The sequence below is a fragment of the Rhinoraja longicauda genome, chromosome 12, assembly GCF_053455715.1.
Source record: "Rhinoraja longicauda isolate Sanriku21f chromosome 12, sRhiLon1.1, whole genome shotgun sequence".
Lineage (NCBI taxonomy): Eukaryota > Metazoa > Chordata > Chondrichthyes > Rajiformes > Arhynchobatidae > Rhinoraja > Rhinoraja longicauda.
Genome location: NC_135964.1, coordinates 8,083,228 through 8,110,309, shown reverse-complemented (window position 1 = coordinate 8,110,309; position 27,082 = coordinate 8,083,228). Strand labels below are relative to the sequence as shown.

General features: G+C 45.3%; 1 protein-coding gene across 6 annotated transcripts in view; it reads right to left on the bottom strand.

Moving 5' to 3' along the window:
• The window catches only part of frmpd4 (FERM and PDZ domain containing 4), a 583,956-nt gene that overhangs the window by 74,131 nt on the left and 482,743 nt on the right, over positions 1-27,082 (bottom strand). For all 6 annotated transcript variants that reach the window (XM_078408967.1, XM_078408968.1, XM_078408973.1 and 3 more), the window contains 2 exons: positions 14,718-14,763; positions 1,982-2,086 (listed from right to left, as the gene is read on the bottom strand). In XM_078408967.1, the coding sequence (XP_078265093.1) occupies positions 1,982-2,086; positions 14,718-14,763 (151 nt within the window). The remainder of the gene's footprint in view (positions 1-1,981; positions 2,087-14,717; positions 14,764-27,082) is intronic.

The window sequence follows — 27,082 nt, the reverse complement described above, 5'->3', positions numbered from 1 at the left end:
ACCTGTACCTGCCTTCTCTCCATACCCCCTGATCCCTTTAGCCACAAGGGCCACATCTAACTCCCTCTTAAATATAGCCAATGAACTGGCCTCAACCACCTTCTGTGGCAGAGAATTCCACAGATCCCCAGTGACTTAGAAAATGATTGTAGTACATCTTGAACTAAACAGACAAGTTACAAACTCCTTTCCTGAAACCTAAAATTGAACTGAGGAAAAGGCTTGATTGACACCAAGACGTAGAAATGCATTGGTCTCAAAACCTTTCACGGCGGGACTTTTGTAACGGCATTACCAGATTTCTCACCCGTCCTCTGCTTTGTTTGTTATAGAATATCGGAGTTACAGGTAGGTGACCTTGTGCAGCACTGAATGCATAGGTGGAGGCAGCATTCAGTGCTGTATGTGATTGCCTAACTGATATTCTATCAGAACATTTACAGGTTTTAAGTCAAAGAACTGTGCACCCAAGATCTGCAACACCACTGTGAAGTCATGTGGAAGGAATCATATTGATTTATGTTGAAGGACATATTTTGCTGATCTATACTTTAAAATGTCACAACAACATCTCAGAATCCAAGGAACCACACTCTAATATAGTCAGAATGTCATCTATAATCCCACACTACGTTTAGAGTTATTTGACCAATACTGTTCGGTCACATATTTGATAAAGATTAGACATTTTTTAAATTAGAATGGTTGTCAGGGGTTATGGGGAGAAGGCAGGAGAAAGGGGTTAGGAGGGAGAGATAGATCAGCCACGATTGAATGGCGGAGTAGACTTGATGGGCCCAATGGCCTAATTCTGCTCCTATCAAATGGTGTCAAGTTAGGAGGAGGGGGAGTTCAACGAGATTTGGGTGTCCTAGTGCATCAGTCAATGAAGGGAAGCATGCAGGTACAGCAGGCAGTGAAGAAAGCCAATGGAATGTTGGCCTTCGTAACAAGAGGAGTTGAGTATAGGAGCAAAGAGGTCCTTCTACAGTTGTACCGGGCCCTGGTGAGACCGCACCTGGAGTACTGTGTGCAGTTTTGGTCTCCAAATTTGAGGAAGGATATTCTTGCTATGGAGGGCGTGCAGCGTAGGTTCACTAGGTTAATTCCCGGAATGGCGGGACTGTCGTATGTTGAAAGGCTGGAGCGATTGGGCTTGTATACACTGGAATTTAGAAGGATGAGGGGGGATCTTATTGAAACATATAAGATAATTAGGGGATTGGACACATTAGAGGCAGATAACATGTTCCCAATGTTGGGGGAGTCCAGAACAAGGGGCCACAGTTTAAGAATAAGGGGTAGGCCATTTAGAACGGAGATGAGGAAGAACTTTTTCAGTCAGAGGGTGGTGAAGGTGTGGAATTCTCTGCCTCAGAAGGCAGTGGAGGCCAGTTCGTTGGATGCTTTCAAGAGAGAGCTGGATAGAGCTCTTAAGGATAGCGGAGTGAGGGGGTATGGGGAGAAGGCAGGAACGGGGTACTGATTGAGAGTGATCAGCCATGATCGCATTGAATGGCGGTGCTGGCTCGAAGGGCCGAATGGCCTACTCCTGCACCTATTGTCTATTGTCTATTGTCTATCACTTCTGACATGGAGCTGATGGGGTGATCGCCCGGGGCGGGGGAGCTGAGATCCCCCCCCGATGCGGGAGATTGATCGACCCGATGCGGAGGGCCCGACCGCCGGTTACGGGAGACAAGATCTCCCCGACAACAGAAGGTTTGAGTGCCCCGACCATGGGAGAAAGGGAAGAGGATTGAACTTTTTTTGCCTTCCATCACAGTGAGGAATGTGGGAGTCGCTGTGGTGGATCGTCAAGTTAAAAAAATTATTTGTGTGTCTTGTTGACTGTATGGCAAATCAAATTCCTCGTACGTTGCAAAACATACTTGGCTAACGAAGTACTATTAAGACATGGATCAGGTTGGCTGGGTCAATGTTAATCGTCAGCCGTTAAACGAGATATACGAGCACCTACCGGCACCTGGCCATTGACGATCACTTCCTCGGAAAAGCGGACTTTCACAGGATTGGACTTCAACCTCGCCTTCTTGGCAGCGCTCATAAAGGCCGACTTGGGAGACTGAAATACAGAATGAAATTCAGGCATTATTCATGGCATCATTAACTGGCTAAGGTAGTCAAAGTGACATCAGCTCGACTGCAAATCCTCTAGCGGGCTGCCAAAGATTTTTATTTGCACAGTGAAATGTAACAAGTTGTTCACGTCAGTTTTATACAGGAACCGCCAGGCATTTTATATCCTACACTATTAAAGGCAGTGTCATAAACTTTAATTTTCGTTGCGGTTTGGACCTTTTAATGTTGAAGTGATTTCACCCAAGGTCTCACCACTGCTGGGGAACCAGGCGGGAAGAATTTCGTACCTCCAATACCCACACACCAGGCTCAGCCTAAAACACCACCGGTGAGCAACTCAGCAACTCTGACTGCAACTCAGTATCCACAGCAAAATGATCACGATTATTTTCACAATCATGATCAATCACAATCAGGCCTGTTTCCGGCTGTATATATATGATATGATATTCCTGACTACGGGTGCTGCACTGTAAGGAGTTTGTACGTTCTCCCCGTGACCTGCGTGGGTTTTCTCCGAGATCTTCGGTTTCCTCCCACACTCCAAAGACGTACAGGTATGTAGGTTAATTGGCTGGGTAAATGTAAAAAATTGTCCCTAGTGGGTGTAGGATAGTGTTAATGTACGGGGATCGTTGGGCGGCACGGACTTGGTGGGCCGAAAAGGCCTGTTTCCGGCTGTATATATATGATATGATATGATATGATATGATCATGCACAGTGGCGCAGCGGCAGAATTGCTGCCTCACAGCGCCAGAGTCCCGAGTTCGATCCCGATTGTGGGTACTTGTCTGTACAGAACATTTGTACGTTCTCCCAGTGACCTGTGTGGGTTTTCTCCGGGATCTCCGGATTCCTCCCACACTTTAACGACGTACAGGTTTGTAAGTTAATTGGCTTGGTATAAGTGTGAAAAATTGCCCTAGTGTGTAGCATAATGTAAGTATCCAGGGTTTGCTGATCGGCGCGGACTCGGTGGGCTGAAGGGCCCTGTTTCCATGCTGTATCCCTGAACTGAACTAAACTAAACTAGAAGTTATTGATGCAGGAGATTGCAGATGCTGTAATCTTGAGTAAAAACATACTGCTGGAGGAACTCAACTGGTCAGGTAGAATCCGTGGAGAATCAAGCTGGGCTGAATGGAAATGCCTCAAGAGACTGAGAGCTGGTACTGATCGTTGTAAAGCAACTCTCAAGAAGTGGGGTTATATAGACACTGAAGACGTCATCTGCATATGTGGCACTGAACCACAAACTATGGAGCACCGATTGAGATGCCCTCTATTGGAGCACAAATGCAAAGCTGAGCACCTCACAGAGAACAATGATATCGCCAAGAGTTGTGTTCAGTTCTGGCTGAAACACAATAGCATGTGTGGACAGGTTGTTTGAGTGGGCGGATGCATGGCAGATGCAGTTTAATGTGGATAAGTGTGAGGTTATCCACTTTGGTGGTAAGAATAGGAAGGCAAATTATTATCTGAATGGTGTCAAGTTAGGAAAAGAGGACGTACAATGACATCTGGGTGTCCTAGTGCATCAGTCACTGAAAGGAAGCATGCAGGTACAGCAGGCAGTGAAGAAAGCCAATGGAATGTTAGCCTTCATAACAAGAGGAGTTGAGTATAGGAGCAAAGAGGTCCTTCTGCAGTTGTGTAGGGCCCTAGTGATACCACACCTGGAGTACTGTGTGCAGTTTTGGTCTCCAAATTTGAGGAAGGATATTCTTGCTATTGAGGGCGTGCAGCGTAGGTTTATTAGGTTAATTCCCGGAATGGCCGGACTGTCATATGTTGAAAGACTGGAGCGACTAGGCTTGTATACACTGGAATTTAGAAGGATGAGAGGGGATCTTATCGAAACGTATGAGATTATTAAGGGGTTGGACACGTTAGAGACAGGAAACATGTTCCTAATGTTGGGGGAGTCCAGAACCAGGGGCCACAGTTTAAGAATAAGGGGTATGCCATTTAGAACGGAGATGAGGAAAAACTTTTTCAGTCAGAGAGTTGTGAATCTGTGGAATTCTCTGCCTCAGAAGGCAGTGGAGGCCAATTCTCTGAATGCATTCAAGAGAGAGCTGGATAGAGCTCTTAAGGATAGCGGAGTCAGGGGGTATGGGGAGAAGGCAGGAACGGGGTACTGATTGAGAATGATCAGCCATGATCACATTGAATGGCGGTGCTGGCTCGAAGGGCCGAATGGCCTCCTCCTGCACCTATTGTCTATTGAAGGTATTTATTCACAAAATGCTGGAGTAACTCAGCAGGTCAGGCAGCATCTCAGGAGAGAAGGAATGGGTGACGTTTCGGGACCCGAAACGTCACCCATTCCTTCTCTCCTGAGATGCTGCCTGGCCTGCTGAGTTACTCCAGCATTTTGTGAATAAATGGCGGTGTAGACTTGATGGGCCGAATAGCCTAATTCTACTCCTATTCCTTATGACCTTATGACCTTATGAGCTCTGTAACTTCCTCTCCCCTGACACTCAGTCTGAAGAGGGGTCTCAACCCGAAACGTCACCCATTCCTTCTCTCCAGACATGCTGCCTGTCCTGCTGAGTTACTCCAGCATTTTGTATCTATCTTCGGTGTAAATCAGCACCTGCAGTTTCTTCCTACACGCGCTTAATCTACAGGTTTGTTTTTAATGCTAACAATTTACGAAATGTTAGTTATATGAGTCACCAAGAGAACGGAAGAATATTTTTAAATCCGCTATGGAAATTAAATACCCGACAGGCTATTATATTTGAAGACAGTGTTACCATTCATGTCTTCAAAACATCCTCCACCTCTGAACTATTACTCACTGATGCTCACCAATTAGCCTATAATTTGATGAATTCTCCTTTTGGCATTCTTCCGATTTCAGCTTAGTCTTTTCACTTTGGATGTTTTGCAACATATTCACGTTCGTGAGATTGTCATCTTTGCAATGTTTACCAATAGCTGTGACATATATTCTACACCACCGCCTCATTTTAGTTACACAGCCAGCAGCAAGCGAATGTAAGGGCAGTGTGACCAGCTTGTGCGACTGACAATTTCATCTGAAATAACAAACCTATCTGAATAAATCAGTTGCGACTTATTGTCAGAGACATACTTATCCAATAAAGATCCTAAAATAAATAATGAAGGCAATATTGCGGTATTAAAATTTTATTTTAAGAATGACATAACTGAATCTTCTTTACAATGCTCGAAAGTGAACGTGATCGCAAAGTAAGAATAGACTTAACATATTTAGGACCCTCATATAAGCACCTGATCTATTGTCTTATTTGCTATAAAGAACGTCTTCCACCACTGCAACATTGATTAGTTAGTTTATTGCCATATACACCAGGGCGCAATGAAATTTCTCGCACGCACGAAACTCACAGAGTACACAGTATACATGATAACGAGGGATACAATAATAAATATAATGACAAATTCAATGCCATGAAACATTGCCTGTCTGTTCCCCGACTCAGTCAGGTTTGCTAATGATAATAAAGTGGGTGGCTGTGTGGGCTGTGAGCATGATGCTGTGGGGATAGGAGACAATGGATGGACTACAGTGGAGGCAATGTAATGAGGTAAAAAGCAAGGTCGTTTCTGTTGCAGAAAGATACAATGGTTTAATACTTTTTTTTAAGTGATGAGGAATTGAAAGGTGTTGGTGTTTAAAAGGGTTTTTTTCTTCTTGTTCACAAGTCACTGAAAGACAATAGACAATAGGTGCAGGAGGAGGCCATTCGGCCCTTCGAGCCAGCGCCGCAATTCAGTGTGATCATGGCTGATCATTCTCAATCAGTACCCCGTTCCTGCCTTCTCCCCATACCCCCTGACTCCGCTATCCTTAAGAGCTCTATCTAGCTCTCTCTTGAATGCATTCAGAGAATTAGCCTCCACTGCCTTCTGAGGCAGAGAATTCCACAGATTCACAACTCTCTGGCTGAAAAAGTTTTTCCTCATCTCAGTTCTAAATGGCCTACCCCTTATTCTTAAACTGAGGCCCCTTGTTCTGGACGCCCCCAACATTGGGAACATGTTTCCTGCCTCTAACATGTCCAACCCCTTAATAAAAGGAGGTGCAGAGAGCAATCAGGAAGGCAAGCAGTATGTTAGCCTTTGTTACACGAGGGTACCAAACTAAAGAGTAATGCAATTATGCAGTCTAGGCAAGATCCCACCTAGGATATGGTGTACATCTGGTCTCTGGGTGTAAACATGCAAACATCACATGGGCAGCACCTGAGGTCTGAATTGAATCCGAGTCTTTGGCACTGTGGGGCAGCAGCTCTACCAGTTGTGCCACGGCTCTGCCTTTAATGTGCGATATGGAAATGACGTCGGGGGAGTCCAGAACCAGGGGTCACACAGTTTAAGAATAAGGGCTAGGACATTTAGGACTGAGATGAGGAAAAACTTTTTCACCCAGAGAGTTGTGAATCAGTGGAATTCTCTGTCACAGAAGGCAGTGGAGGCCAATTCACCGGATGTTTTCAAGAGAGAGTTAGATTTAGCTCTTAGGGCTAAGAGAATCAGGGGATGTGGGGAGAAAGCAGGAACGGGGTACTGATTTAGGATGATCAACCATGATCATATTGAATGGCGGCGCTGGCTTGAAGGGCTGAATGGCCCACTCCTGCACCTATTTTTCTATGTTTCTATGACATTGCCTCTAGCTGAGGAATGTGGAACCAAGGGTCACAGTCTTATAATATAAGGTCAGCCATTCAGGGCAAAGACAAAAGGAATTTCGTCACACAGATGATATAGATTGTTCGGCACGGTTGCGCAGCGGTAGAGTTGCTGCTTTACAGCGAATGCAGCGCCGGAGACTCAGGTTCGATCCTGACTACGGGTGCTGCACTGTAAGGAGTTTGTACGTTCTCCCCGTGACCTGCGTGGGTTTTCTCCGAGATCTTCGGTTTCCTCCCACACTCCAAAGACGTACAGGTATGTAGGTTAATTGGCTGGGTAAATGTAAAAATTGTCTCTAGTGGGTGTAGGATAGTGTTAATGTACGGGGATCGCTGGGCGGCACGGACTTGGAGGGCCGAAAAGGCCTGTTTCCGGCTGTATATGATATGATATGATATGATATGATATGAGCATGGTTTTCTTGAATGGCAGAAGATGGGCTGAATGTCTTACTTCTGCTTTTTGTTCTTTCATTCTTTTTTTACTGCTGATGTACTCACCTCTGCCTTCCTTACCTAAAGTTATGACTATTCACCATCAGGCGTGGCCTGGAACGTGGCAACTTAACATCCTGACCGCGGGAGAAGATGGCAGGGGAAGAGAAAAGACATTCTGGCCTTCCATCACAGTGAGGAGGTGACTGGAGGAGACTCACTGTGATGGATGTTTCTTTTTGTTTGTTTTGTGTTGGTTTGTGATTGTGTGTGTTATTGCTTATTTTTATTGCTCTTATTGTTGGACTGTGGGCAACGGAATTTCGTCCAAAAGACTTGTTTTTTTGGATGATAATAAAGGCGATTCTGATTCTGATATCAATAGACAATAGACAATAGGTGCAGGAGGAGGCCATTCGGACCTTCGAGCCAGCACCGCCATTCAATGTGATCATGGCTGATCATTCTCAATCAGTACCCCGTTCCTGCCTTCTCCCCATACCCCCTGACTCCGCTATCCTTAAGAGCTCTATCTAGCTCTCTCTTGAATGCATTCAGAGAATTGGCCTCCACTGCCTTCTGAGGCAGAGAATTCCACAGATTCACAACTCTGACTGAAAAAGTTTTTCCTCATCTCAGTTCTAAATGGCCTACCCCTTATTCTTAAACTGTGGCCCCTTGTTCTGGACTCCCCCAACATTGGGAACATGTTTCCTGCCTCTAACGTGTCCAACCCCTTAATAATCTTATACGTTTCGATAAGATTCCCTCTCATCCTTCTAAATTCCAGTGTATACAAGCCTAGTCGCTCCAGTCTTTCAACATATGACAGTCCCGCCATTCCGGGAATTAACCTAGTAAACCTACGCTGCACGCCCTCAATAGCAAGATATCAATACTTAGTTGGCTCAAATTCCGCCTCTCACCCACCACACATTTCAGCCTAACCAAGATTCTGCTGCCCACATTGACTTCTTCACTCATCACCTATACTTGGAGATCTGTAAAAGTTCCTCGTCTGGCAACACCAATTTTAAAAATCTCACTCTGCTCTCACCGTGGACTTTCCCCTTCCTATCTTGCAAAATCCTTCTCTGCTCCAAATCAGAGTTCACTGTCTCTTCCAACTCTGGGCTCTTATGAATCCATGTTTCCACTCTGAAAGTGGTGGCCACAACTTTAGCTACCGAAACACCAAACCTTGCAACTCATCATCAAAAAGCGCCAACTTATCAGCCATGATTTTGTCTACCCCTCCCTCAATAATTTATTCGGTGCATACCCAGTAGTGAATGGTGGTTGAGTTTAGTTTAGCTTAGTTTATCGTCACGTGTACCGAGGTGCAGTGAAAAGCTTTTGTTGCGTGCTATCCAGTCAACGGAAAGATGATACATGATAACAATTGAGCCACTTACAGTGTATAGATGCATGATAAAGGAATAACATTTAGTGCAAGGTAAAGCCAGCAAAGTCTGATCAAGGATTGTCTGAGGGTCACCAATAGACAATAGGTGCAGGAGGAGGCCATTCGGCCCTTCGAGCCAGCACCGGCATTCAATGTGATCATGGCTGATCATTCTCAATCAGTACCCCGTTCCTGCCTTCTCCCCATACCCCCTGACTCTGCTATCCTTAAGAGCTCTATCTAGTTCTCTCGTGAATGCATTCAGAGACTTGGCCTCCACTGCCTTCTGAGGCAGAGAATTCCACAGATTTACTGTGGAACTGTAAACTAACTGTGGAACTATCACCAATGAGATAGTAGTTCAGGACTGCTCTCTGGTTGTGGTGGGATGATTCAGTTGCCTGATAACAGCTGGGAAAAAACTGTCCCTGAATCTGGAGGTGTGCGTTTTCACACTTCTGTACCATTTGCCTGATGGGAGAGAGGAGAAGCGGTAGTGGCTAGTGTGTGACTCGTTCTTGATTATGCTACTGGCCTTGCCGAGGCAGCGTGAGGTGTAAATGGCGTCAGTGGAAGGGAGATTGGGTTGAGTGATGGCCTGGGCTGTGTCCACAATTCACCTTCTGAGGAAGTAGAGGCGTTGGTGTACTTTCTTGGTCGTTGCTTCAATATGGGTGATCCATGAGAAGTTGTTGATGATATTGAAGTCATCAGCCATCTCTAGTTCGGCACCGTCATTGAAGACTGGGATATGTGTGCTGATACACGTTCTGAAGTCGACCGCTATCTCCTCTGTCTTGCTGACATTGATCACTATCTCCTCTGTCTTGCTGACATATTAAACCATAAAGATCATCTATATACTAAAACTCTCGTTTGTTATCTTGTTCGTGACTGAACTTCAGCCAAAACGGTACACGATAGCGTGACAATTTTAGGCCCACCTTACTCACCATTGTCACTTTAGTGATAATGCAAGTAGTTTTATTGAAATCGGTGTTATATTTTTTAAGTTATTCACATTTTAAAGTTTAAAAGGAGGGGAGGGGGAGGGGAGGGGGAAGGAGGGGGAGTGGGGGAGAAGGGAGAGGGGAGGGGGTGGTTGAGGAGAGGGGGGGACAGGGTGCTGTACCACTGCAGGAGAGGTTTGGGCCCAACGGGTCCACTTAGTCTAGTGTTTCTTAAAATGGCTCCTTTTTATTCTTTATTTCCTGGTAAAAAAACCCTGTATAGCATTTTGGGATGTTTTTCGTTAAATGCATTGTAAGCTGTTGTGCGTTTTGTGATGTGAGAGAATTTTTACTGTTGCTGTGTTAGAGTTCACTCGATTTGTTTGGCACACATTAGTCACAGTTGATTCCACTTTTAGTTTCATCAGTTAACCATTTCAATAAGCAGAATTTCAGACCAACAACGTCAGAATGGCAGAGTGGCCGCCTCTTAGCTCCAGTAACTCAGGTTTAATCTTAGTGTTGGGCGCTGTCTAGATGCAGTATGCATCTCCTCCCTGTGACCACGTGGGTTTAGCCCGCATGCTCTTAATTTCTCCCACACCCCATAAATATGGGTGTTGAGAGGCTAATTGGCCATTGTAAATTGCCCTTAGAGTGCATGTGAGTGGTGCTATCTAGATAGAGCTGATGGGAATATGATGGAGAGAATAAAATGGATCAGTGTTTATGGACACTCGATGGTCAGAGTGGGCTGAACGGTTACTGTATAAACGGTATGACTTTTATGATCGTGAATGAACCATCACTTATCTTGATCGATGAAACCAGTGCAACATTACATCGAGCTCAATGCAGTGGTGTCTGTTAGTGATTTAGTACCAATCCCCATTGGGCATTCATCCAATGAATCATTAGATGAAGCCCAAACACCTCTTCTCTTGATTTTGACCAGTGAGCAAGTTGTCAATGAAGTAGCCATCTTGGATTCAACTGCCATCTAAAAATATGGCTGTTTCAGTATTAATGGGAGAAAAGACGTACTCCAAAGACGTACAGGTATGTAGGTTAATTGGCTGGGTTAATGTAAAAATTGTCCCTAGTGGGTGTAGGATAGTGTTAATGTACGGGGATCGCTGGGCGGCACGGACTTGGAGGGCCGAAAAGGCCTGTTTCCGGCTGTATATATATGATGATATGATGATGATGAATAACATTCACAACCAAATATACTGTAGTCAGCAAAAAATAAAGTGCTGCAGGAATTTAACAGGCCAAGCAGCATCCGTGGATGTACGGATAGATGACCCTTCTCCAGCCTACTCCCCCCACAGAAGCTGCCTGATTTCCTCCAGCACTTTTTTTTGTACTGACGGTTCCAGCATCTGCACTTCCTCGTGTCTCCATTATAATGTGACCAGTGCTTTTAAACAAATATTTTGTTTTCTCCACCCACACCTCATCGAGAAAATAAATTATGTGGCATCTTATATTTGTGGAAATGATATTCGATCTGGCAAGATAAACACAAAAAGCTGGAGTAACTCAGCGGGTCAGACAGCATCTCTGGAGAAAAGGAATAGGTGACGTTTCGGATCAAGACCTGTCTCCAGACTGGAGAAGGGTCTCGACCCGAAACGTCACCTGTTCCTTTTCTCCAGAGATGCTGTCTGACCCGCTGAGTTTCTCCAGCTTTTTGTGTCTATCTTCATGTTGATTGGTGATCGATGGTTGGCGTGGACTCTGGTTGGCTGTCGGGCTTATTTCCATACTATATCCCGAAACTAAACTAAAGTCAAGTCAATTTTATTTGTACAGCACATTTAAAAACAACCCACGTTGACCAAAGTGCTGTACATCAGTGCAGATACTAAGAACAAACATACAATGGCACACAAACATAACAGCACATACATAAACAGTTCACAGCGCCTCCTCAGAGGCCCTCAAACGCTAGGGAGTAGAAATAGGTTTTGAGCCTGGACTTAAAGGAGTCGATGGAGGGGGCAGTTCTGATGGGGAGAGGGATGCTGTTCCACAGTCTAGGAGCTGCAACCGCAAAAGCGCGGTCACCCCTGAGCTTAAGCCTAGACCGCGGGATAGTGAATAGCCCCAAGTCGGCCGACCTGAGGGATCTGGAAATAGAGTGGTGGGTTAGAAGATTTTTGATATAGGGGTGAGGGCAAGCCCGTTTAGGGCTTTGTATGTGAATAGGAGGAGCTTGAAGTTGATTCTGTACTGTACTGGGAGCCAGTGGAGAGAGGCCAGAATCGGGGTGATGTGGTCCCTTTTACGGGTACCCGTCAGGAGTCTCGCTGCGGCGTTTTGGACCAATTGCAGGCGGGACAGGGATGATTGGCTGATCCCAGTGTATAGGGAGTTGCAGTAGTCTAGGCGGGAGGAAATGAATGCGTGGACCATTACGTACATACACAGAGAGGCTAAAGTTTTTAATTCAAAGTGGGAGTAAATTTAATAGAGAGCACCATAACCAGCAGGTATACTGGTCTCACCAAACTTGCACACCTGATGTATTTGGGACACTATGATAAATATCTCTTTCGAGCATCACTGACCCTGCCCTGACAGAATGCCGACAAGAAGCTGCAATACTAAAGCCAACTGTTTTCAGATGCTCAGAGGCTTATTTGTTTATTACCGTCATTAAATGGATCTTGCACAACGATTTCCCTCTTGCCCAGCACTGGACTGGCATCTGCAGTGCTTTCCTACACATTCCACCTGGGCAAGTCAGGAGAATGCGATCTCCACCTATTGCAGAAGATTCTGCAGCGCACCAATGATGAAAGCTGGTGATGTGGCTAATTTACAGCTCGCCACCTGCTGTCTAATGAATGACATTCATAAGGTCTCTAAAAACGGAACCACTGATAACTAATTGAGAAATCGTGGGCGATAATCTAGAGGCTAAAAATCACAAGAATCTGAATAACCATTTGTTGACAAGTTGCGTTAAATTTGTGAAAGGCACATATGCTTGGAAAATAAAGTGCAAGATTTGAATGACTTGAAAGAGACAGAATGAATCGGAGAGTAGGCTACACCACTGGATATTAATGTTCAAACGCTTAACATGCCTTTCTGCAGAAACTTATTTGCATTGGAGGCTTCAAATAGCAGACCAACAAGTTAAATGGTTTTATATTATTAGCCCAGCAACATCACATCATTACCTATGTGTTTTGGTAAGGAGATTGATTGGAAGCCAAAGAGTTTTAATAAGTTTGGAGGTCTCAGGATGCTTTCAGTGCAGATTAATATCTGAGGCCTTTAAGACTTTGCACATGCATTAATTCTATGCCCCATTCATTCAGAGCATGGATTATACACTTTGCAGACTTCAGAAAGCAAAATAATCAATACCACACAACTAATCTGTGTGCACTGTTAGGCTGCATTTAACTATGAAATGTTATAATAAGAACACATATTTGCAGGTATTGATGCCAGTGATGTGAATCATTTGAACCCAGAGGCCTCAAGAGGATTTAATTATCTTACTACAAAATAAAAGAATATTTCCATGCTGAGAGCGAGATGGCTTTTTATAACATTGCAATGTTGTAAATATGCTTTTTGGGATAATGGTTCACCAGGGAGAGAGCGATGTGGTGAAGAAATACTGGCCCTGCTCAATTATAAGTGTAGGAAGGAACCGCAGATGCTGCATTAAACCGAAGATGGACACGAAAAGCTGGAGTAACTCAGCATCTCTGGAGAGAAGGGATGGGTGACGTTTCGGGTTGAGACCCTTCTTCAGACCAGTCAAACGTTACCCGTTGCTCCTCTCCGGAGATGCTGCCTGTCCCGCTGAGTTACTCCAGCATTTTGCATCTATCTCCTCAATTATAATATTGCCTCTGCAACACACGTTGTGACAGACCATGTGGTCCTCAGAGACCATTCAAGGAGATTTCTGGGATGCCGTGCCTGCGATTTACTATACGTCATTAAATACGGGTGAGGTACCGCAAGACTCAGATAGACAAATCTCCCGGGCCTGATCAGCGATATCTGATGACACTGTGGGACACTGTGGGATCTTATCGAAACATAAAAGATTATTAAGGGGTTGGACACGTTAGAGGCAGGAAACATGTTCCCAATGTTTGGGGAGTCCAGTACCAGGGGCCACAGTTTAAGAATAAGGGGTAGGCCAGTTAGAACGGAGATGAGGAAAAACCTTTTCAGTCAGAGAGTTGTAAATCTGTAGAATTCTCTGCCTCAGAGGCCAAGTCTCTGAATGCATTCATGAGAGAGCTAGATGGAGCTCTTAAGGATAGCGGAGTCAGGGGGTATGGGGAGAAGGCAGGGATGGGGTACTGATTGAGAATGATCAGCCTTGATCACATTGAATGGTGGTGCTGGCTCGACGGGCCAAATGGCCTCCTCCTGCACCTATTGTCTATTGTCTATTGTCTAAGTCGCACCCTGGCCACTTCCTCTTTTCCCCATTCCCACCAGGCAAAAGATATAGAAGTGTGAAAACGCACACCTCCAGATTCAGGAAGTTTCTTCCCAGCTGTGATCAGGCAACTGAACCATCCTACCACAACCAGAGAGCAGTGCTGAACTACTATCTACCTCATTGACCCTCGGACTATCCTTGATCGGACTTTGCTGGCTTTATCTTGCACTAAACGTCATGCCATTATCATGTATCTGTACACTGTGAATGGCTGGATTATAATTGTATATTGCCTTCCGCTGACTGGTTAGTACGTAACAAAAGCTTTTCACTGTACCTCGGTACACGTGACAATAAACTAAACTGAAACTAAAACTGAAGGAGTTTATTCTGTAAGCTCAAATGGCACAGGAGCAATACATTGTCTATAAAGCTCTTTGGAATCCAGAATGGTGAGAGGAGTTATATAATCAACATAAACATTTTAATTATTATTGACCAAAATCATGCACAAAAATTGCAACAAAATTCCAATATAAGTTTTGAGAAATATTAAGAATAAATATTTAACCCAAAAACACAGGGTCTTTTTATGAATGGTTGTAAAGCTAAATCTGTATTCCTGCATAATTAACAGCTTGAAACAAGCAACAGGAATAATATGCAGCAACAGACAAGAAAGAAAGCTCTTACTCACAGGGTATGGTTGAACAACTGTCAGAATGATTGATTCCTTGCAGCTCCTGTTAAGGAAAAGAAACGTAATTTTGAATTATTTTTCAATGTTTAGTGTTTACTTTTCAAGTTATCTGCAGGTTTCAAATTCAGACCATTAGGAAGTTCACAGTTACTTATTTATCATGGCACATGGAGGACAGTTGGCCCCTCGGGTACACTGAAACCCCCTGTAACACAATCCCATTCCCCCTTTTATTACGTCCGATCAGAAGGTCAAAACGAGTGCAGGAGGTAGCCCTGGCAGATAATATGACAAAGAGATTTTATGTACATTAAGGGAAAGAGGTTTAACAAGAGAGTGAACAGCACCTCGGAAACCCAGGCATTCATCTCTGTGGGGAGCAAGAGGAGATGGGCAAGGTCCTCAACTCATCTTTCGCCTCTGGTTTTATTGTGGATAAAGACATGAAAACTGGGGAACTCTGGACTGTTAGACAGTCTGTGTTATGGTCGAGGAGGTGCTGGACATCCTAAGGCATATCAAGGCGGATAAATCACTCGCGATTGATCAGATATATATGAGAACAGTGGGATGCCAGAGATGAAATTGCAGGAGCCCTAGTTCTTCTTCTTCTTCTGTCGTGTGTCTTTCAGACCTGCAGCTCCGTCGAGGCGAGCCAGGCCAACGTGTCATTGTCCAGGTCAATCAGACCTCGTTCACTATTCGGTGGCCGGTATTTGGGGCAACTGGTGACAGTGTGCTCCACTGTCTGTGTTGGGTCCCCACGCTCGCAGAAGGCACTGTCCACGAGACCCCACCTCTTCATCGCCACTCCATAGCGTCCAACGCCTGTCCTCAAGCGATCGAGGGTTATCCACTGCTTTCGGGGCAGGTCGTGGCCAGGGACGTCCATGGGTTCACCGATGTAGTGGTGTAGCCTAGGTGGTTCCGTTGACTTCCACTGGCCTCTCCATCTCGTCTTGACCCATGTGGCCTTGGAAGTGTCAACAGGCTTGGAAGTTGTACAGAGCAGCTCGTGGGCTTGCATGTTGAGAGCCCTAGTTGAGAAATGTGGATGGTCGTCAGACATGGGTGAGGTGCCAGAAAACCGAAGAGTGGCTAATGATTTGCCTCTATTTTAAGAAGAACACCAAAGAAAAACCTCGGAACTATAGACCAGTGTGTCGTGTGTGATACCGTTGATAGCAAAGATGGTTATCAAGCATTACACGGCAGGATCTTGATCAGCTGGGCAAGTGGGATTGTTAGTGGAGTTTAATGCAGATAAATGCAGGGTGTTTGCAGTCAACCCAGAGTAGGTCCTTCACTATGAATGGCAGGCCCCTGTGGAACGTTGTAGAGACCTTGTTCCTTGGAGCGCAGCAGGCTGAGGGGTGATCTTAAGGAGGAGTATACGATCATGAGGGTACATGCACAGTCTTTTACGCAGTGTAGGGGAATCAAGAACCGGGTTTAAGGTGAGAGGGGAAAGATTTAATAGGGGTATCTTTTTCACAAAGAGAGTGGTGGGTATATGGAACGAGCTGCCAGATAAGGCAGTTGAGGCTGGTGTTGTAGCAGCGTTTAAAAGACATTTGGACAGGTACATGAATAGGAAATGTTTAGAAGGATCTGTGTAAAACACGGACAAGTGGGACTAGCCTAGATGGGGCATTTTGATCGGCATGGGCAAGTTGGGCCGAAAAGCCTGTTTCCGTGATGTCTGGCTCCATGACTTTATTTCCTGCATTTGCAGTTTATTGATTCTCAGAAACGAATAAATTCAACCTTGGTTCCAGGTGCCATGTATTACCCTCAAGGGGTGTTACAAATTACGGGTGTCAGGGGTTATGGGGAGAAGGCAGGAGAATGGGGTGAGGAGGGAGGGATAGATCAGCCATGATTGAATGGCGGAGCAGGGCTTGATGGACCGAATGGCCTAATTCTGTTCCTATCACATGATCTCATGACAAGCTTGGACTTACTACCACAGAGAGTGTTTGAAGTAACTGGTAATTCAGGTAAGATTAAATAAGCAGATGAGGAAAGAAGGAAAGCTACTGGATCAGACTCTATGGACAAGTAGCTCACGTGTGTACTGTGACGTTTGTCTATGCCATCCAGCATTTAAAGGATTAGGTTCAGCAGAACATGTTGAGTTTATGAGAACAATACTCTTACTGTTAAAAAAGATGGATGTGAATATTGAACAAGAGCTCAAATGTTTATTTATCTCACCATTATTTATCAAGGTCGGTCATATTTTTTTCCAGAATACAACTATTGATTGATATCCAGATGGTGAAAAATGCAATTAAATTCTCTCAAACTGAAGAATGAAAATCCATTACGATTTACACGCTTTGCCTATAATTTATTCTGTTTTGTAGTGAATGACAATCAGTCTACAATTCATTCATGACACAAGCAAGCACAAGTAAGCACAGCATCTATCCTTCCCCTTCAACTAGTTTGATAACAAAAAATATTAGCCAGCACAAGTCTAGAAATTGCTATGAATATTAACATCAGTGGATGGATGTTAAGCATTATATAAAATACCTGTTAGCCGTCTCAGTACAGATGTAAGTACAGATCACTACAGATGTAAATTTTAAGCATAGAGCAGACATATGCTTATCACGTTAAACATGAATTTCTAGCATATTGTCTGTTATTCCCGAACGATGCAAAATATTTATTTCTAATCTTTGCAATTATTTAGCAAGCAATGCACTCTTATCAGCTGCATACTGATGTGCTAAAGGAAAGGCTAATTATATATTCCTGTTTAATTTAATTTTAGGTTTTATTATACAATGACGTTGAAGCAAAATGTAAGTGCTGTATAATGGCCCTTATGAATACATGAGCTCTCGCAATTGCAACCGATGTTATTTCAACAAAAGGTTTCCGAAGGAAATGTCGGGTCATTTTATGGAACTTGAACTTAATGGGTGGGGTATTGTGTGGCAAATCACAAATGTATGATATAAAGTTCATAAGAGATGTTGCAGCATTTTACACTGTAAAAGGGATCTGTGCTGAATGGCTGAAGGCATCTTAGGCTGACGGTGAATATTAGCAAAAGTGACAATGAAGCTGTTGAAACTACATTTCTGTCCCCCAGGGGAGGAAATCTGCCGTGCTTTACTGATCAGGTCTGTGTGCAAGCTCAGATCCACGCCAACACAAATAGCATATAACCACCAGTCAATTATACTAAACTGCTAAAAGACAAAAATAAAACCAAACACGGCACGCTGGCGCAGTGATAGCGTTGATGCCTCACAGTGCCAGAAACCCGGGTTCCATCCTGACTACGGGTGCTGTCTGTACGGACTTTGTACGCTCTCCCCGTGACCAGGTGGGTTTTCGCCGGGATCTGCGGCAACTGAGGAAACACAATCTGCCACAGGCAATGATGGTTCCAATTCTATACTGCTATCATTGAGTCCGTCCTCACCTTCTCCATCATGGTCTGGTTTGGCTCAGCCACCAAGCACCACATCCGGAGGCTGCAACGGATCGTTCGCACAGCTGAGAAGGTTGTTGGCTGCAACCTTCCCCCCCATTGACGAACTGTACACTGCAAGGGCCAGGAAGCTTGCGGGCAAGATCATCTCTGACCCCTCTCACCCTGGCCACAAACTCTTTGAAGCACTTCCCTCTGGAAGGCGACTCCGGACTGTCAAAGCAGCCACAGCCAGACATAAAAACAGCTTTTTCTCCACAAGTGATAGTTCTACTCAATAACCAAAGTCTGTAGTCTCTTTTTTGCTCTGGTTTATTGTCACCCACATGTTTAGACCCTAATGTTGTATCCTTATTGTTTTGATGTGTTTATGCTTTATTCTTAATTGTTGACTGTATGTTTGTGTTGTCATTTGTGAGCGGAGCACCAAGGCACATTCCTTGTATATGCATACATGGCCAATAAACTTATTCATTCATTCATCCATTCATTCATTTCCTCCCGCACTCCAAAGAATACAGGTGTGTAGGTTAATTGGCTTGGTATCATTGTAAATTGTCCCTACTGTGTGTAGGATAGTGTAAGTGTGTGGGGATCACTGGTCGGCGTGGACTCGGTGGGCCGAAGGGCTCGTTTCCGCGCTGTATCTCGAAACTAAACTGAACTACAGATTGCTGGGCCACAGTGTCAGCTGAAAAAATGGGACATGATGACAGTCATGATGACAGGGCTTTCTCCATCGCTGCTCCCACCCAATGGAACTCACTACCTCAAACCGTCAGAGACTCCTCCACACTCACCACATTCAAAACATCACTGAAGTCTCACCTGTTCAGTACTGCCTTCAACCACTGAAGGTCACCTCACCTTCTGTCTCCTTTCTCTGTTCGTTTACTTATTTATCTATTTATTCACTTCCCTATGTTCTCTAAATCCCTGTAAAGCGCCTTTGAGTATATGAAAAGCGCTATATAAATGTAATGCATTATTATTATTATTATTATTACAGTCATGAACTGAAAGGAGGCGAGTCTGTCGGTTGGAGGGGTGGAGGGGTGGAGTCAACCAGAATGGACCTCAGTAGACTGTCCAGACATTGGAACAGCAGAATGGAAATGTAGCAATGATGAGGAGTTGGACATGATGAGGGAACAACAGAGTTGTATGCAGTCTTCAGCAACTGGGACAATGTGTTGCTGCTCATCTAGTGCCGGGAGAGAAGTCCAAAAATAGCCCGACAGAGGATAGGCACAAAACGCTGGAGTAACTCAGCGGGGAAGAAATGGATGACGAGACCCGAAACGTCACCCATCCCTTCTCTCCAGAGACGCTGCCTGCCCCGCTGAGTTACTCCAGCATTTTGTGTCTATCTTCGGTTTAAACCAGCATCTGCAGTTCCTTCATACACATTTCGTAGTGAGAGGGAACTTTGGCAGGAAGGGGCAGCCCAGGTGTTACTGTGATAAAGTTGCACGTGGGAAAATGTAATGACACCCAAGTGAACACAAGGAGCTACATGGACCTGAAGGTCAAATAGTCTGTTTTTGCTCTATCTCCTTAGCTTTGTGCCAAATGTACCCAGAGATGGTCATGTAAAAGCAAGGGATAAAATAATAATACTGGTGAATAGGAACACTTATTTTGGTGAATAAGAATACCTATTTTCTCTATATTCTCATCAACTCCCCCCAAATGAGTTTATTGTCAAGTGATATAGTGAGAAGCTTTTGTTGCGGGCTAACAAAGCTTTCAGTGGAAAGACAATACATGATTCCAATCAAGCCATCCACAGTGTACAGATACACGATAAAGGGAATAATGAGAATAACATTTGCTGCTGCAAAATAAAGTCCAGTAAAGTCTGTTCAGAGGTAATCCAAGGGTCTCCAATGAGGTAGATAGAAGGTCTGGACTGCTCTCTAGTTGTTGGTTCAGGATAGACAATAGACAATAGACAATAGGTGCAGGAGGAGGCCATTCGGCCCTTCGAGCCAGCACCGCCATTCAATGTGATCATGGCTGATCATTCACAATCAGTACCCCGTTCCTGCCTTCTCCCCATACCCCCTGACTCCGCTATCCTTAAGAGCTCTATCTAGCTCTCTCTTGAATGCATTCATGGTTCAGTTACCTGCAAGAAACTGTCCTGGAATCTGGAGGTGTACGTTTTCATGCTTCTATACCTTTTGCCTGATGGGAGAGGGGATAAGAGGGTGCGACTCGTCCTTGATTATGCTGCTGGCGTTGCTGAGGCAGCGCGAGGTATAAATGGAGTCAATGGAAGGGAGGTTGGTTTGTGTGACGGTCTGGGCTGCGTGCACAATTCTTTGCAATTTCTTGCGATCTTGGATGGAGCTGTTCCCAAACCAAGCTGCGATGCGTCCCGATAAAATGCTTTCCACAGCACGTCCGTCGAGGTCGGTGAGAGTTGTAGGGAAACGTGCCGAACCTCCTAAGCCTTCTAAGGAAGTAGAGGCGTGGGGTGTGCTCTTTTGGCCATTCCTTCAGTATGGGTGGTCCAGGAGAAGTTGTTGGTGATATTTACTGCTGGGAACTGTTGTGATATTGCAGGGACTACTTTGTTGTATCACAAGGACTACTTGGTTTGCCGGTGTAGTAAAGTGTATATAAGAGAATGAGGTGATTAGGTGGTCACTCAGGTTCCAGGTGGCCATGGAAACAGCCTGGATTTAAGCTCCAGCATTATAACCTTTTAAACACGTGTTCTTGTGGTCCGTCCAGAGCGTTAACAAAGGTACAACAGATACCGGACCACAAAGTACAACAGGAACTTAAAGCTTTCAACCATCTCTACTTTGGCACCATCAATGCAAACCGGGGTATGTGCTTCCTGAAGTCAATCACTACCTCCTTTGTCTTGTTGACGTTGAGAGAAAGGTTGTTGCCTCGACACCAGGTCACAAGGTTCTCAATCTCCTCCCTGTACTCCGTCTCACCATTACTTGATATCTAGCCCCCAATGCTGGTGTTATCTGCAAACTTGTAAATTCCAATTTGTAATTAGGTTTGTACATGGCTGCACAGTCGTGGGTGTACAAGGAGTAAAGAAGGGGGCTTGAGAACGCATTTGTGTGGAGCACCAGTGTTGAGGATTATCATAGAGGGTGATTTGTCCCCTATCCTCACTGATTATGGTCTGTTGGTCAGGAAGTCGAGGTACCGGTTGCAGAGATGTGTGCTGACTCCAGGTCCCACATGTTCGGTGATGATCTTGGATGGTATAATGGTGTTAAAGGCAGAGCTGTAGTCTGTGGATATAGGAGTCTGATACAGGTGTCTCTCTTCTCCAGGTGTTCCAGGGATGAGTGCAGGGTCGGGGCGATGGATCTGTCTGTGGACCTGTCGTGGCGGTAGGTGAACTGCAGTGGGTCAAGGCCACTGGGGAGACTGGATTTAATGGGTTCCATAACCAGCACATCACGATGGTGGATGTTAAAGACACTGGACGGTAGTCATTTAGGCATGAGGTCTTGCTTTTCCTCGGCACCATGATGATGGTGGTCTTTTTGAAGCAGGTGGGTACATCTGAACAGAGATGGGAGTGGTTAAAGATGTCCACGAATACTCCCGCGAATAGTAGTCCAAGCAGCTGCCAAGGTCACGGCCAGGATCTCCTTCTGGGCCAGTTGCTTTCCTGAGTTGTTCACCCTCAGGTAGGCCGCTCTAACCTCTGCAACAGTGACCCTGGGAAGAGGCGCACTGGAGTCTGGAGGTGACGGCTGTCATCGCCCTGTCGGCCTTCTGCTCAAAACAAGTATTGGAACAATTTACCGTGGCCAGTTGAGCTATTAACCTGCACACCGTTGGGATGTGGAGATAACCAGAGCACCTGGGAGAAATCTATGCCGTCACAGGTAGAACATGCAAACTACCCAGGTAGCACCTGTAGTCAGGATTGGACCTGGGTCTCCGACACTGTGAGGCTACGAGCTGTGCTGCTTTCCGCCACTCTTCACCTGCATCTTCAAGAACCATCCGGGCCTCCAGACAGGTGCAGTGGAAACAGCAAGGTCAGATTAAGCGCGGCACGGTGGCGCAGCGGTAGAGTTGCTGCCTTACAGAGCTTCCAGCGCCAAGGACACGGGTTCAATCACGACTACGGGCGCCGTCTGTACGGGGTTTGTAAGTTCCCCCCCGTGACCGCATGGATTTCCTCCGTGATCTTCGGTTTCCTCCCACTCTCCAAAAACGCACAGGTATGTAGGTTAATTGGCTCAGTATAAAATGTAGATTGTCCCTAGCGTGTGTAGGACAATGTTAATGCGCGGGGATCGCTGGTCGGTGCGGACGCTGGGCTGAAGGACCTGTTTCCACACTCTATCTCTAAACTAAACTGAAAAGATCACCATGAAAATGAACACCAGGGCTCAGGTCCCCAGAGGCAGTGCCTCAAGAGGATGAACCCCATCTTGAATGTTTGGAGTCAGTGATTCATCTTCCAATGCCAGAATCTAGCGATGGTCACATCGCACAGTGATCCGGCACAGATCTACTTGCACTTTATTCTGTCTTAAAACTGTTACAATTTGTTTCGTTGGGTTGTTGTTGTTTAAATTAATACTGACTAGCTAATTAAATTATTGCATTGTATGGGAGGCGCATTCCCAGTCTCGTTGTACCCCTGTACAATGACAATAAAGATATATTGTATTGTATTGTATTGTATTGTATCAGATACCACTGATCTCAGCAATGGCTCAATACACATCGGGGCAATCGTCGTTAATCAGGAACCATACCTAACATGAAGAACACTCATCCCTGTAAACAAAGAGCACTGTTGGAGTCCTTCACTGATACTATACAAGACCAGCAGTCAAACACTTTATCCAACACACACCACAGCACTAACTAACTCACTTCCCTCTTGCTTGCTTCATCAAGTGGAGCACGGCATGAGCCGAATGGGCAGGCACAACGATCCATCCGAGACCAGATGGAGGAGGCACCGGTGCCCACTATTGTAACGGTCATGGCATGTGGAGATACTGACAACATGGACAGCGACAGACCCTTATTTTCATAAATCACTTGCCCTTCATTTCGCCAAGCCCTTCTGTTTCGCATACCCTGGGTGCAATAAGCATGCACTTCTTCCACCCCTCACCCCTCCCTGACTTCGACTTTACACTGCACTCTCTTAGCTTTAGGTAACCAAGTACCGATTGGCAGCACAGTGGTAGAGTTGCTGCCTCACAGCGCAGGGACCCGGGTTCGATCCTAACTCAGGGTGCTGTCTGTATGGAGTTTGAACATTCTTCCTGTGACCATGTGGGATTTCTCTGGGAGCTCCGGTTTCCTCCCACATTCCTAAGACGTACAGTTTGTAGGTTAATTGGCTTTTATAAATTGTAAATCAGCCATATCTAGTAATGATTCCTATTTCTCAGCCAAGCAACGGGCAATTTCTACCCCAGATTCCCACAGTGCCCTTGGATATATCCGACCAGGTCCAGTAGATATATCTACTTTCATATGCCTTAGGACATCCAGCGCCTCCTCGACTATAATACACACAGTCCTCAACACTCCATTAACTGTCCCAAGTTCTTCAGTCTTCATGTCTTTCCCCACAATAAAAATAGAGGAAACAGACTCATTGAGGACCTTGCCCATCTCCTGCAGCCCACAGAGATGACTGAAGACCTCTATCTCTCTAGTTACTCTCCTTTCCTAACTGTACTTATAAAATCCCTTTTGATTTTCCTTAATATTATCTACCGGAGCTATCTCCTCAGTTCCTGAAACTCCTCAGGGAACACTTGAATCCAGCTGCCTATACCTGCCCCATGATTCCTTTTTCTTTCTCTTGACCAGAGCCTCAATTTCTCTCGTCATCCAATCTTCCTTACTCCCATCTGCCGTGTCCTTCATTCTAACAGGAACATGCATGCCCTGAACTCTTGCCATCACACCTTTGCCTGCAAAAAAACCCACTCCAACCAACTTCAGCAAGTTTCTGTCTAATACCTTCAAAGATGGCCTTGCCCCAATTCAGAATTTTAACTTGAGGGTCTTTACACTTTCATTCATTCATTATTCCTTGTCTGCAATCTCCTGGCACATTAATGTTTCTAATTTCTGTTGATTATTCGTGGGTCTATAGTACATTCACAAGGTGATCATATCGTTTTTATTTTACATCCACCATTTAGCCTCACTGGATGAACCATCATTAACGTCATCTCAGAATACTGCCGTGACAGTTCTCCGAATCCATAAAGCAACACCTCTCCTCTTTTACCTCCACCTCTATCACTCCTGAACCTTGGGTTTTGTGCAAGCTTTCCTGAGGATTTGGAATGGCTGGAGCCGCAAAATTGTTTGGAGAACAATATCCTCAGGGAGCAATAGGAGCAAAGAGGTCCTTCTGCAGTTGTACAGGGCCCTAGTGAGACCGCACCTGGAGTACTGTGTGCAGTTTTGGTCTCCAAATTTGAGGAAGGATATTCTTGCTATTGAGGGCGTGCAGCGTAGGTTTACTAGGTTAATTCCCGGAATGGCGGGACTATCATATGTTGAAAGACTGGAGCGACTAGGCTTGTATACACTGGAATTTAGAAGGATGAGAGGAGATCTTATCGAAACGTATAAGATTATTAAGGGGTTGGACATGTTAGAGGCAGAAACATGTTCCCAATGTTGGGGGAGTCCAGAACCAGGGGCCACAGTTTAAGAATAAGGGGTAGGCCATTTAGAACAGAGATGAGGAAAAACTTTTTTTGTCAGAGAGTTGTGAATCTGTGGAATTCTCTGCCTCAGAGGGCAGTGGAGGCCAATTCTCTGAATACATTCAAGAGAGAGCTAGATAGAGCTCTTAAGGATAGCGGAGTCAGGGGGTATGGGGAGAAATCAGGAACGGGGTACTGATTGAGAATGATCAGCCATGATCACATTGAATGGCGGTGCTGGCTCGAAGGGCCGAATGGCCTACTCCTGCACCTATTGTCTATTGTCTATTGTCTATTGTCCATCCTTTGCCCAATTCCTGATCTCCAATCTCCTGGATTCCAGATCTTCCAATCTACCTCGTGCAGCCCTTGCACTTGTTTTTTTCTTGCACTTCCTCTGTAGCTATGCCACTATGTTCTGCACTCTGTTTCCTTGATCCTCTTGTGCCACCTGTGATACCCATGTGTGGTTTGATTGTACTCAAATATGGAATGATTTGCCTGGCTGGCCGGTAAAACAAAGTTTTTCATAGTACTGTTTTCTTGGTGACGTGGCAATAATAAACCAATAAAAATATCAATTAGAAAGCGAGATGCAGGAATTACCTGCTGAATGCAGGGGTCTAGCATGAAAAGCCAGCAGAGGAGGGAGAAGATGAGTTCTGATTCATGAACACCAAGACAATATACTGTTTAGTATGCAGCCCAAAACCTGCTGAAAAGTTCCGAAAAGATTTGATCCCATTTCCATGCATTTACAAGGCCTTTTTTAGGTACAGAACTCATCCAGTCTTTTGACATTTTGCGGAGGCAAAATGGCTCCTCACGCATTCCAAAATGTTTAAATGGCGTTGATGGCAGATTCTCCCAAACTTAGGCATACATTTCTGTACAACAAGGAAGTCTTTCTCTTCTGGGAATGAGCCATTGTGAAAAGAATATCAATGTTGTTCAAAGCTAACAGAAAAATATTCCAAACCAAAATAGGGGATTCATAAGAATGGTCGATACATTTTTCAAGCTGGCACCAAAACCTTCCATTGCATTGGGTCAGGACACATGAATGAGGTATAGTAGTGGCACGGTGGCGCAGCGGTAGAGTTGCTGCCTTACAGCGCTAGCAACGCCGGAGACCCGGGTTCCATCCCGACTACGGGTGCTGCCTGTGTGGAGTTTGTACGTTCTCCCCGTGACCTGCGTGGGTTTCCTCCTACACTCCAAAGACGTACAGGTTTGTAGGTTAATTGGCTTGGTATAGGAGTACATTGTCCCTAGTAGGTGTGGGATAGTGTTCGTGTGCGGGGATCGCTGGTCGGTGCGGAAGCCGTGAGACAAAGGCCCTGTTTCTGTGCTGTATCTCCAAACTAAACTAAACTAAATCTACCAGCAGTTGCTGTTTCATTGGTTTTCAGTTGCCTACGGCGACTGTGATCTAACCTCTATGGCCCACTGGAAATTGGAGGAACAGCACCTCATATTTCGCCTGGGCAGCTTGCAGCCCAGTGGTATGAACATCGACTTCTCCAACTTTAGATAGTTCCTCTGTCCCTCTCTTCCCCTCCTCCTTCCCAGATCTCCCTCTATCTTCCTGTCTCCACCTATATCCTTCCTTTGTCCCTCCCCCCTGACATCAGTCTGAAGAAGGGTCTCAACCCGAAACGTCACACATGCCTTCTCTCCTGAGATGCTGCCTGACCTGCTGAGTTACTCCAGCATTTTGTGAATAAAAACCTTTGATTTGTACCAGCATCTGCAGTTATTTTCTTACACTACCTGTGATCTAAACTCTGATCTAAAACCTCCACTGCCTTGTGGCCATATCCAGTCATGGAAAAGGCTCCAGGAGTAAACCTCAAGAAAAATCCGGAGTCGGAGTCCCTAAGGCAGTTGGTCGTTGTCCACAACCTGGTTCTGGCAGCTCCTGCAACGTCGCTGGTGCCAAACTGTAACGGCTCTGCTGTTCCTTTGGATCGATCAGCGACGTGGAGAGGGGGGGACGTGCTGCACGGGCAACAGCCTGTCCTTCATATGGCATCGCCCAGGCTTGCATCCGACCCACACGTCCACGCTGCTCCAGCTGAGGTTTGGAGCAAGCAGCCAACACCCAGGATGCATCACCCATGGTCAGCTATGACCGAGGGGGACCTTAGTTGGGGACTGTTAATTCATGCTTACATGGATAATGTAAGATCTGGCGTGAATATGTGACTGGAGCT